This window comes from Oncorhynchus keta, unplaced genomic scaffold (genome assembly GCF_023373465.1).
Source record: "Oncorhynchus keta strain PuntledgeMale-10-30-2019 unplaced genomic scaffold, Oket_V2 Un_scaffold_14865_pilon_pilon, whole genome shotgun sequence".
In the NCBI taxonomy this organism is placed as follows: domain Eukaryota; kingdom Metazoa; phylum Chordata; class Actinopteri; order Salmoniformes; family Salmonidae; genus Oncorhynchus; species Oncorhynchus keta.
The window spans coordinates 98,600-112,411 of record NW_026290793.1 but is presented as its reverse complement, the minus strand read 5'-3'; the positions used below and the strand labels follow the sequence as shown (position 1 = coordinate 112,411).

The 13,812-nt window shown below is 51.8% G+C and overlaps 1 protein-coding gene across 2 annotated transcripts in view; it reads left to right on the top strand.

The window, feature by feature from the left end:
• The window catches only part of LOC118381187 (lipopolysaccharide-responsive and beige-like anchor protein), a 223,833-nt gene that overhangs the window by 119,850 nt on the left and 90,171 nt on the right, over nucleotides 1–13,812 (top strand). For both annotated transcript variants that reach the window (XM_052513987.1, XM_052513989.1), the window contains one exon: nucleotides 2,868–3,020. In XM_052513987.1, the coding sequence (XP_052369947.1) occupies nucleotides 2,868–3,020 (153 nt within the window). The remainder of the gene's footprint in view (nucleotides 1–2,867; nucleotides 3,021–13,812) is intronic.

Here is a 13,812-nt window from a genome sequence, read left to right as displayed (position 1 = left end):
AGACCAAGCTAGGTTCTCTCTCTCTCTCCCTGGGCTTTCGCAATCAAGTGTTACCAGTAATGCGAGCCATATGTTTTATCATTGGAGGCGAAGCGCGATCAACCGTCAACTCCTTCCAACTCCCCCAGCCAACACTCCACCCGACCCAGGCCCAAAGAGCAGGCCAAGTCTACATTTGAAACAAGATGGCTGCCTGTACTCATAAATGTTTTAAGAGCGTGGGTCACTTGTTAAAAGAGGAGGGTTGGGGCCTTAGAGACCCAAACTATAGCAGAGGATTGGTCTGACCCGCCATAGACCCAAAGCCCAGTGGAGAGGGGGCCCAATGTTCTGACCCGCCATAGACCCAAAGCCCAGTGGAGAGGGGGCCCAATAGGCCAAAGGTTCAATTCAAGATTGACTGAAGTAGCGAAGGAGGGGGGAGGAGGCAGGGCAGCGGGGGGGATTTGTTTGAACCTTTGATCAGTAGTCTCTGAAGCTTTCATGGTTGTATGACATGGATTGGTTGTGATGACAGAACATGTGCTTGGTTCTTTCTCTCCTGACTGAGCTCCCCTCCGGTCCATCTGTAGGTTTGGATATGTGGTTATGGACTGACACAGGGTATCTCTCCGGCTAGCTACCGCCCCATGTCTCGGGTTACCACCCACACAACACATCTAGAGGAAACTCACTGGCATCCTGTCTCATCATGTATTTGTCTCCATCCTGTTGGACGCAGTGAGGACTGCTCTCAGGTCTGAGCTTGATTGATAGACAGCCTTCCAGGGATTCTGTGTGTGGTGTTGTGTGCGTGCGTACATGTGCGTACATGCGTGCAGCCCTTACAGAACATCTGATCACATGCGCTGACCAGTTCCCAGCTCCTACCTGTAGCCTCTTTGCCAGTATGTATTTGCATGTCAGGTTGTCACACACAGCCATGTCACAGGGAGACGAGGACATGACTGATGGGTGTTGACTCTGGTCTGGTCATCCCTGATGTGAGAATGTCACCCTGTCTCTCTCTCTCTGTCCATCAGGACAGTGACCAGTCAGCAGGCCCAGTCACACTGTGTTCTGTCAAACAGTTCAGGGTCTTGTTCATTAAGTCCTACCGTACCAAAACCTAGGCACTCCATTTTGTGCCAACTGAACACGACCTAGGAGACGGTTCACTGGTTCAGCTCTAGTCGGACAGAACTGGGTTGTGTTCATTAAGGTTAGGGTTACACACACAACGTTTTGCAACTGAAAAAAAACAAGTGTTCCTTATTGGACAAGTTCCGTTTCAGACAAGTAGTACCTCCCCGTCTCACTCCGTTTTATTACGTTTTGTGCCAACTGAACACGACCCAGGACACGTTACAAGACAACTGCTCCTCAATGCTTTATTAACAGGTTATTTTATTAGGAGTTACTCACTCATTAGCTATTGTTTTATAGTGGTATCAAATGAAGAGTTATACTTGTGTTGTGGCTTGTCTTCATACTTGCGGTGCTCTGTTTATATACTGGCTGTGGCTGTATCATGTTGAAATATGAGTGCTCGCTCCATACGTAAATCCATGGTTCAGTTCCCTGCTGTGGAATATGGCCGTAGTTCATGTTTGACACTTGTTATGTTGATGGGTAGGTTCAGTATATCACGAGGGGTAGATGTACTGATTAAACACAGGATTTACATTGGGTGTCGTGCTATTGTTTGTTGTACGTATCAGGAGGCGCCCGGGAAGTGGGTTAATTCAACACGCGCTTACATTGTCCAGTCTTGCCAGTTAGTTCCACGTGCCCACACACACTCCTAATGACGTTAGTGTTTTATTTCTGTTTGCGGGATGGCAAAGATTTATCACGATATGTTTTGGTTTGCCCCATAATCTAAACGTTTGTGTCTTTCTGTATATGAAGGCATTTCATACACATTGAGGCTGAGCTATGGTTTGTTAGAAATGAAGCCGGGTTTAAAGTTTATATCCTCAAGGTCTTAACATTCGAGCTCTTCAGTTTACACGAACGTTGATGTTTTTTTGGGGCCCATCGTGAAATGTCATAATTCCATAATGAAGTGTCCAACTGCACAGACACACAATCACATTCTGGTGAGTTCTGTGACCTGTCGCTCCTTCTAATCCTTCAGAAAATCCTTTGAGAAGCATAGAAAATAGAACATCATATATTCTGTTTAGCGCTCTACGATTACAGACAACCCCTTTCAAAAAGCGTGGAAACCCCAACACACACACACACGAAAGGTTTTGAAGCCTTTTATCGGCCTGCCTGCTTGCAGCGTGGTAGTAGGCAGGCAGCAGATGAGCAGTCTGAAATGTAATTTCCATGAGTAATGGCACAGCTCAAGTGTTGCGACTAGCGTCTGACTAGCTGTCTGAGGGACGACAGTGGCAGTCCCAGATTAAAGGACCTTACACACACACACACACACACACACACACACACACACACACACACACACATATCCACATGCGTTATAAATGTACTTTACACCGTGTCTTCTCTTTCTTTCTTTCTGTTAATGAACTCTCTCTCTAAACTGTAGCTTCTCACTCTGAAGGTCACAGTCCCCTGTTCTTTCTACCTGGCTGTCATGATGTGGGTCCTCAGTAGTCACATTCTAATGTAGTGTCCCACACACTGAGACTGGAGGCTGTATCACAGAGCATCTTGTCAGTGTTATTCTAATGAGGAAATGGCTTACTGTGATACTGTTCTCCCTAACTAAAAGGGTTGATTTATTGACTACAAATGTGAGACAAAACTATTCTAGAATGTGCTGTATCCACTATCAGTACATGAACATGACATAACTTAGTGAAGGGACGGTTCAGGTTGGCTCTACAGTGTTAATGTCTGTCTGTCTGTCTGTCCAGGAGTTGACCCCAGAATTCTACTACCTCCCTGAGATGTTTGTAAACGCCAACAACTACAGCCTGGGGGTGATGGAGGATGGGACTGTGGTGTCTGACGTGGAGCTGCCGCCCTGGGCCAAGACCCCCGAGGAGTTTGTACGCATCAACAGACTGGTACGTCACACGCACACACACACACACACACACACACACACACACACACACACACACACACACACACACACACACACACACACACACACACACACACACACACACACACACACACACACACACACACACAGCAGTTCTCTTCCTCACATGTCATCAAACCACTCCTCTGAAGCCCTGTCAGATCCCTACCCCTCCTCCATGCTAGGCTAGCTTAGCAGGAAATGCTAATGAAAAGAGACAGTGTTATTTCCTGTCCAGCTCCGGTCCCTTCCTGTTACCTGATCCTCCCGCTCCGCTGACATGACTCTGCTTTGCCAGCAGACTTATCAAAGACCATCTCACACGGCCAAGGAGTTATTGAGGAGGACGATGTGGTGTCCAGTTTCTGATCTCTCCCTCCTGTCCCCAAGCACACCAGACCTGTGTATATTTAGTTGTTGTCAGAATTACTGTCGTAGTTTTATAGCACCACAGTGACTGCAGTGTCCTCTTACACACAAGCAGCAGAGATTGTGCTCCAGATTAGATTCCTCCTCTCTCCCATTTCAGATGTTCCAGAAGGTCAAAAAGCTCCATGTTTTTCTGGTGTCATGCTCAAACTGTTTGTCACCTCTGTTTAAACCACTGCGTTGAAGATTGTAAAATAATACCGTCTCAAACAGTCTAATGGCTTCCTCCCCCGTCCCTCCTTTCCGAAACAAGGATTCACATAAACCACCCCTGACCCTTGAGATGCTCTCCCAGAGACATAGTTCAGAGCTAATAACCATGGAGCTATGTCCTGCCCTGCCACATAGTTTGATGATGCTACTCCTGGCATGTCTTTTAGGACCTAGACACTTCCCACCTCTCTCCAGTCTCTGCCCAGTGGTAGTAATGAGTGGCTGATGAGGCAGCAGGGAAGGCTGTGGTGATCAGGCTGTGGTGATCAGGCTGTGCTCTGTGACCTGTGTGGTCGTGTTAATCAGGACGCTGATGGGACTCAGCCCACGTCATTAATCACACAACCTAAGGTGTGACACGCCAACGCCACAGAGATGGGGGGGTCGGTAAGCACTCAGACACGCATACACAGATTGCAATCGTCAATGTACGCACACACATGCACATAGATCCATTGCCACACACTCTCAGATGGACAGACCTATGTCTGACACACACACACACATAAGCATGTACACACACAAACACACATTTCCTTCCAGCTGGGCGTGTTATCCCCAGTCAGATGGCTTGGCTGTGTGGTGGTTAGACAGTTGGACATAGTACTGCTACAGTAGTGTGTGTTCTGCTGTCGGTCTGTCTGACTGCCTAGTGGACAGGTGATCTATAGAGCAGGCTGTTACTGCAGATGTTACAGTAGGTAGTCGGACCACTGGAGCCTACAGCTAATTAGCGGCCAGGGCAGCATTTGGCTGGCTGACAGTTTGACTGCCGTTAACCCCCAGCGCTGTAAGGTGGACTGCTCTGTGACACTGTCTGACTGCAGTGGTGGGGGATTCAGTGGCGGCTTCTTCACATGGAACTCAAATGTCCTTATCACGTCTTAACGGGCCGCCTTACCGCTAAGCAGGATCTCCTGACCGCTAAGCAGGATCTCCTGATCTCTTCCACAGAGTATCACTGAGCGCGGTCATGAATTATGTTTGTTGCTGTGATTCAACTGTTGTGTGTCCGTACTGGTCTAGTTTCCCTTCGCTGTAATTCCCATGGTGCTCTGTCCTCCTCCAGGACCGAGGCAATTATGTCCAACCTAGAACAGACTCACACACACACACACCATTACAGTGCAGATCGATCCAGCCCTTTGTTTCTCTCCTCCACCGTGTGCCAATCCTGCCGATATCGATCCATCCTGCAGAGCAGCTCGGCAGCGAGATTAGAGGACAGGTGGGCAGAGAGGAGGCGTTGAGATGCTCCCAATACAAACAGGATGTCAGGGCGCCTGGCTTTGTGAAAGAAGCACACAATGGAAGTAGATCAAACAATAGTTACGTTTCATTGGTATTTACTCATCTAGTATCAGTTGTTAATATTTTTTTTAAAGAATGTAATCTGCATAGATGAAGAGCCGTGTTTCAATGATCTGTTGAAACTATCTGTGTTCACATGTTTTGTCTGGACGTCTTCATGCATTTCCCATGAATAACACTTCAGTAGGAACAGAAGTTCCTTTAGTCGATGTGTTCCAGTGGGACGTCGTATGGTGACGGAACAGATATTATTGCCCGCAGGGACAGAGCTGTCAGCAGTGTGTCTGTGGTGTCTAGAACAGCCCCCGCTCCCCAGCTGTTATGGAATATCTGACAGGCCGACACACCTGGGGCTACTGAGACAGACTCTCCCTCAGGAGAACGACGAGAGATATTGTTCTCCGTCTTGCTAAATGTTATTTCAATGCGCCCTCTTTGAGTCTGTGTGTAAGCTGGATGTCACAGCAGGCTTCCCTTTACGGTGGTAGAAAGAACGGAGGGAGGACATTGACATTGTCGCCGAAACACACAACGCAGGTTAGTTTGATCTGTAATGAACATGGAGTGTCTGGAACGCTCCTGGGCATTAACCCTCTCATTCTAGAGAACACGTCCTCCTCACATACTGACACCATTAGAGGAAGTTCGTCCCATCACCCTGGGGAAGGGAGGGAGAGGGAGAGGGAGAGGGAGAAGAGAGGGAGAGGGAGAAGAGAGAGTGAGGGAGAAGAGAGAGTGAGGGAGAAGAGAGAGTGAGGGAGAAGAGAGAGTGAGGGAGAAGAGAGAGTGAGGGAGAAGAGAGAGTGAGGGAGAAGAGAGAGTGAGGGAGAAGAGAGAGTGAGGGAGAAGAGAGGGAGGAGAGAGGGAGAAGGGAGGGAGGAGAGAGGGAGAAAGAGAGAGAGAGGGAGAGAGAGAGAGGGAGAAGAGAGAGAGAGAGGGAGAAGAGAGAGAGAGGGAGAAGAGAGAGAGAGGGAGAAGAGAGAGAGAGAGGGAGAAGAGAGAGAGAGAGGGAGAAGAGAGAGAGAGAGAGGAGAAGAGAGAGAGAGGAGAGAAGAGAGAGAGAGAGGGAGAGAGAGAGAGAGAGGAGAAGAGAGAGAGGGAGAGAGAAGAGAGGGAGAAGAGAGGGAGGAGGGAGGAGAGAGGGAGAAAGAGAGAGAGAGGGAGAGAGAGAGAGAGGGAGAAGAGAGAGAGAGAGGGAGAAGAGAGAGAGAGGGAGAAGAGAGAGAGAGGGAGAAGAGAGAGAGAGAGAGGGAGAAGAGAGAGAGAGGGAGAAGAGAGAGAGAGAGGGAGAAGAGAGAGAGAGAGGGAGAAGAGAGAGAGGGAGGGAGAAGAGAGAGAGGGAGGGGGAGAGAGAGGGAGTTAGGGAGAGGCGGGGTTCCCCTCATGACTGATAGCTGGCATTAGAGGGTTCAGCTGGCTCTCGTGACATTATGAGAGGGGGACTGAACGAGATGAGCAGTGAGTGGTTGAGAAAGAGAGTCTGAGATGAGAGGGGGAGAGTTAATGGGTCTGTTTGGCTCTTTGAGCTTGTCGTCTGCTCCTAATGGCCCAGCAACACCACGGAGGGAGGAAGCTGCTCCGCTCGTTAATTAAGCACCATAGATGATTAACAGCTAATTAAAGCCCAATCTGGGAGGGCCATTAAACCCTCCACATGGAAGAGGATTGTAGTGCCACGTAAAATGGCAGGTTGTTTTTCCATTTTGCATCAGGGAGAGAGGGAGTGTGTGTGTGTGTGTGTGTGTGTGTGTGTGTGTGTAGTCTACAGCTTGTGCAATGTTTTTGTAGTGTGTGAGTTTTTGTTTGTAAAATTAGCCTGTATTAGTTTCCATATGTGAAGATGTAGGCCTCATTTATTTTACATTGAGTAAAGGAGAACACAATGTGTGATAGTGCCATTTAATTGACATTGAGTAAAGTGCCATTTATTTTGGGTATTTGCATCTTGTGTGCTCAAGTTTCATAGATGTGTCATGTTCACAGTATTCTGCAGTAACCAACCAACCACACAGTATTACTGCTGCTTGCCTTTGTCTGAACGCACAACATTCCTCAGCCTTACTCCCCTCTACACCCCTCTACCACCACCCCTCTACTCCCCTCTACCACCACCCCTCTACACCCCTCTACCACCACCCCTCTACACCCCTACTACCCCTCTACCACCACCCCTCTACTCCCCTCTACCACCCCCCTCTACACCCCTCTACCACCACCCCTCTACTCCCCTCTACCACCACCCCTCTACACCCCTCTACCACCACCCCTCTACTCCCCTCTACCACCACCCCTCTACTCCCCTCTACACCCCTCTACCACCACCCCTCTACTCCCCTCTACACCCCTCTACCACCACCCCTCTACTCCCCTCTACACCCCTCTATCACCACCCCTCTACTCCCCTCTACACCCCTCTACCACCACCCCTCTACTCCCTCTACCACCCCCCTCTACACCCCTCCACCACCACCCCCTCTACTCCCCTCTACCACCACCCCTCTACCACCACCCCCCCTCTACCCCCTCTACCACCACCCCTCTACCCCCTCTACCACCACCCCTCTACTCCCCTCTACCACCACCCCTCTACTCCCCTCTACACCCCTCTACCACCACCCCTCTACTCCCCTCTACACCCCTCTATCACCACCCCTCTACTCCCCTCTACACCCCTCTACCACCACCCCTCTACTCCCCTCTACACCCCTCTACCACCACCCCTCTACTCCCTCTACCACCACCCCTACTACCACCCCTCTACACCCCTCTACCACCACCCCTCTACTCCCCTCTACCACCACCCCTCTACCCCCCTCTACCACCACCCCTCTACACCCCTCTACCACCACCCCTCTACTCCCCTCTACACCCCTCTACCACCACCCCTCTACTCCCCTCTACACCCCTCTACCACCACCCCTCTACTCCCCTCTACACCCCTCTACCACCACCCCTCTACTCCCCTCTACACCCCCCTCTACCACCACCCCTCTACTCCCCTCTACCACCACCCCCCTCTCTCCCCTCTACACCCCTCTACCACCACCCCTCTACTCCCCTCTACACCCCCCTCTACCACCCCTACCCTACATCCCTCTATCACCACCCCTCTACTCCCCTCTACCACCACCCTCTACTCCCCCCTCTACACCCCTCCCCTCTCCCCTCTACCACCACCCCCTCTACTCCCCTCTACACCCCTCTACCACCACCCCTCTACACCCCTCTACCCACCCCTCTACCCCTCTACACCCCCTCTACCACCACCCCTCTACCCCCTCTACCACCACCCCTCTACCACCCCTCTACACCCCTCTACCACCACCCCTCTACTCCCTCTACACCCCTCTACCACCACCCCTCTACTCCCCTCTACACCCCTCTACCACCACCCCTCTACCCCCTCTACCACCACCCCTCTACTCCCCTCTACACCCCTCTACCACCCCCCCTCTACTCCCCTCTACACCCTCTACCACCACCCTTCTACTCCCCTCTACCCCCCTCTACCACCACCCTACTTCTACTCCCCTCTACACACCCCTCTACCACCACCCCTCCCTCCCCTCTACACCCCTCTACCACCACCCCTCTACTCCCCTCTTACACCCCTCTACCACCACCCTTCTACTCCCCTCTACACCCCTCTACCACCACCCCTCTACCTCTACCACCACCCCTCTACACCCCCTCTACCACCACCCTCTACCACCACCCCCTCTACCACCACCCTTCTACTCCCCTCTACACCCCTCTACCACCACCCCTCTACTCCCCTCTACACCCCTACTACCACCTACCCCTACACCCCTCTACCACCACCCCTCTACCACCACCCCTCTACACCCTCTACCTCCCCTCTACTCCCCCCCCTCTACACCCCTCTTCAACCCTCTCCCCCCCTCTACACCCTCTACCAACACTCTACTCCCCTCTTCCCCCTCTCCCCTCTGCTCCCCTCTGCCCCTCCCCCTCTACTCCCTCTACACCCCTCTATTCCCCTCTACACCCCTACAACCCTCCACCCTCTACAACCCTCTACACCCCTCTACAACCCTCTACTCCCCTCTACACCCCTCTTCAACCCTCTACCCTCTCTACTCCCCTCTACTCCCCCTCTACTCCCCTCTACACTCTACTCCCCTACAACCCTCTACACCCCTCTATAACCCTCTGCCCCTCTACAACCCCCTCTACAATCCCATCCCCTCTATCTACAACCCATCTACACCCCTCTTCTACTCCCCTCTACAACCCTCTACAACCCTCTACTCCCCTCTATTCCCCTCTACAACCCTCTACACCCCTCTACAACCCTCTACACCCCTCTACAACCCTCTACTCACCCTCTACACCCCTCTTCAACCCTCTACACCCCTTCATCCTCTACTCCCCTCTACTCCCCTTTACACCCCTCTACTCCCCTCTACACCCCTCCACTACCTCCCCTCTACAACCCTCTACACCCCTCTTTAACCCTCTGCTCCCCTCTACAATTATCTACTCCCCTCTACAATCCCATACAACCCTCTACTCTCCTCTACACCCATCTACACCCCTCTACATTAATCTACAACCCTCTACTCCCCTCTACAACCCTCTACACTCCCCTCTACAACCCTCTACATTCTTCTACTCCCCTCTACAACCCTCTACAACCCTCTACTCCCCTCTACTCCCCTCTACTCCCCTCTACACCCTCTTCAACCCTCTACTCACCCTCTACACCCCTCTTCAACCCTCTACACCCCTCCATCCTCTACTCCCCTCTACTCCCCTTTACACCCCTCTACTCCCCTCTACACCCCTCCACTACCTCCCCTCTACAACCCTCTAAAACCCTCTACACCCCTCTTTAACCCTCTGCTCCCCTCTACAATTATCTACTCCCCTCTACAATCCCGTACAACCCTCTACTCCCCTCTACACCCCTCTACACCCCTCTACAACCCTCTACTCCCCTCTACAACCCTCTACTCCCCTCTACAACCCTCTACTCCCCTCTACATTAATCTACAACCCTCTACTCCCCTCTACAACCCTCTACACTCCCCTCTACAACCCTCTACATTCTTCTACTCCCCTCTACAACCCTCTACAACCCTCTACTCCCCTCTACTCCCCTCTACACCCTCTTCAACCCTCTGCTCCCCTCTACTCCCCTCTGCTCCCCTCTACACCGTCTTCAACACTCTACTCCCCTATACACCCCTCCACTCCCCTCTGCTCCCCTCTACACACCTATATTCCCCTCTACACCCCTCCACACCCCTCTACAACCCTCTACTCCGCTCTACTCCCCTCTACTCCCCTCTGCTCCCCTCTACTCCCCTCTGCTCCCCTCTACTCCCCTCTACTCCCCTCTACTCCCCTCTGCTCCCCTCTGCTCCCCTCTATTCCCCTCTACACCCCTCTACAACCCTCTACTCACCCTCTACACCCCTCTACAACCCTCTATTCCCCTCTACAACCCTCTACACCCCTCTACACCCCTCTACACCCCTCTACAACCCTCTACTCACCCTCTACACCCCTCTACAACCCTCTACACCCCTCTTTAACCCTCTGCTCCCCTCTACAATTATCTACTCCCCTCTACAATCCCGTACAACCCTCTACTCCCCTCTACACCCATCTACACCCCTCTACAACCCTCTACTCCCCTCTACAACCTCTACTCCCTCTACAACCCTCTACTCCCCTCTACAACCCTCTACTCCCTCTACATTAATCTACAACCATCTACTCCCCTCTACAACCCTCTACACTCCCCTCTACAACCCTCTACATTCTTCTACTCCCCTCTACAACCCTCTACAACCCTCTACTCCCCTCTACTCCCCTCTACTCCCATCTACTCCCATCTACTCCCCTCTACTCCCCTCTACAACCATCTACAACCATCTACAACCCTCTACTCCCCTCTACCCCCTCTACTCCCCTCTACAACCCTCTACTCCCCTCTACAACCCTTTACAACCCTCTACAACCCTCTACTCCCCTCTACAACCCTCTACTCCCCTCTTACAACCCTCTACTCCCCTCTACAACCCTCTACTCCCCTCTACACCCCTCCACCACCACTCTACACCCCTCCACTCCACACCCCACCCCTCTACACCCCACCACTCTACACCCCACCACTCTGCACCCCTCCCCACCCCACCCCTCTACACCCCTCTCCACCCCAATCCAGCACCACCACCCCTGTCCACCCCAACCCTCCACCACCACCGCCACCCATCTACACCACAACCCTCCACCACCACCCCTCTACACTCCTTTTAAATCCAACCCACCAACCGTCTGCCTCCCCTAAACACGGCTCCTTGATTGACCCAGGCTTATACAGCTCCAAGATTCATGACCCTCATTGTAAATACATAGGTTTGGGATGTACCCAGGATTACTGGGATTGTAAACAGGCCCACGGTGGAGAGACCATGTCTTCACCTCAACCACGCACACACACATACACACACACACACACACACACACACACACACACACACACACACACACACACACACACACACACACACACACACACACACACACACACACACACACACACACACACACACACACACACATCACACAGGGCTCCCGAGGGGCGCAGCGGTCTAAGGCACTGCCTCTCAGTAATAGAGGCGTCACTACAGACACCCTGGTTCGAATCCAGGCTGTATCACAACCAGCCGTGATTGGGAGTCCCATAGGGCAGCCCACAATTGTCCCAGCATCATCCGGGTTCGGCCGGGGTAGGCCGTCATTGTAAATAAGAATTTGTTCGTAACTGACTTGCCTAGTTAAATAAGATACACACACACTTTACTCTGGTCTTGATGTTGCGTGACACAGAGATCAGGGGAGATTGTTGATTTTACCACAGGGTCTGAGGAGAGGTTAAGAACTTGATCCCCCCCTCGCCAGATAACTAGACGTCTCTGGTCACTGTCATGTTTCACCGGCATTCCACAATATATGACAAATACCCCCTCTGTCCCCCTCTGTCTGTCTCTCTCTCTCTCTCTCTCTCTCTCTCTCTCTCTCTCTCTCTCTCTCTCTCTCTTTCTCTTTCTCTTTCTCTTTCTCTCTCTGTCTCTGTCTCTCTCTGTCTCTCTCTGTCTCTGTCTATGTCTCTCTCTGTCTCTCTCTGTCTCTCTGATATGATTAGGGTAATAGCAGGTGATGTGCTTTGGCTCAACCAGCCACCGGGATTACTGGTTCTACTAGTCACATACATGCCCAACCTGGAAGTGGACTATGTCGTGATCTTAATAGGATGAATATTTGATCTTGATGAATACATATTTCCCCTTCAGTTTATTGTACTCTTTCAGTGTGGCTCCTCTCACTCATCTAACCTCTTGTAACTCTGCTGACAGCTCCGTAAACTACACGCATGGGAAAGAACTGTAAGGCCATAAGAACACGATGCTCAGACCTCTTTATAAAGAGTGACAGGAACATCCACTAACCCACCCAGAAAGAGAGAAATGTCGAGGGGGGAGAGCCCACCCTGAAAGAGAGAAATGTAGAGGGGAGGGAGACCCCACTCAGAAAGAGAGAAATGTCGAGGGGGGAGACCCCACCCAGAAAGAGAGAAATGTCGAGGGGGAGACCCCACCCAGAAAGAGAGAAATGTTGAGGGGGGAGAGCCCACCCAGAAAGAGAGAAATGTCGAGGGGAGAACCCAGAAAGAGAAATGTCGAGGGAGGGAGACCCCACCCAGAAAGAGAGAAATGTAGAGGGGAGGGAGACCCCACCCAGAAAGAGAGAAATGTAGAGGGAGGGAGACCCCACCCAGAAAGAGAGAAATGTCGAGGGGAGACCCACCCAGAAAGAGAGAAATGTAGAGGGGAGGGAGACCCCACCCAGAAAGAGAGAAATGTAGAGGGAGGGAGACCCCACCCAGAAAGAGAGAAATGTCGAGGGGGAGACCCCACCCAGAAAGAGAGAAATGTTGAGGGGGGAGAGCCCACCCAGAAAGAGAGAGAAATGAAAGAGAGAAATGTAGAGGGAGGGACCCCACCCAGAAAGAGAGAAATGTAGAGGGGAGGGAGACCCCACCCAGAAAGAGAGAAATGTAGAGGGGAGGGAGACCCCACCCAGAAAGAGAGAAATGTCGAGGGGGAGACCCCACCCAGAAAGAGAGAAATGTCGAGGGGGGAGACCCCACCCAGAAAGAGAGAAATGTAGAGGGGGGAGACTCCACTCAGGAGCTGCTTGGTGGGTCAAACCAGTTGACTGATGGAACAGAAGCTGAGCGAGACATAGTTGAACACAGGTCTGCACTCCAAACCCACCACGGCTTCTCCTCGTCCCTTTGGAAGTGTCAAATATCTGTCAGGTAGTCCGACAGCCTACAGGAACACTCCCCTCAGGTAACTGTGACAGACGAGACGGTCGTCTTCTCTGTGGAGTGCCTGTTGACGGCAGCTAGTCCTTTAGTGTGAAGTACAGTAATGGACACACACACCGTTTGTTTGTTGGGAGCATCACACTGTCTCTCCTACTCCACCAGCCAGCCGGGATCAGTGAGCCAACCTCAAAAGCTCTGGCCTGGCCGTGCTGAGAGACGAGGGCCACTTAAACTTCACCCACATGGTGTTACTCACTGAGACCCCATAACGATACGCACCCTACTTTCTGTTCTTCTCTGTCCAAGCACTGAGGTCTGTCAACTCAATATGTTGACAGCCCCTCACGCAAAGTGTGTCAACATATGGGACAAGGCCATTATCCAAAATGGTTGAAGTCTATGAGCATGTGAAAGAGAGGGGTAGATTGGGGGGTGTTTTGGTGTGCTTGAGTTG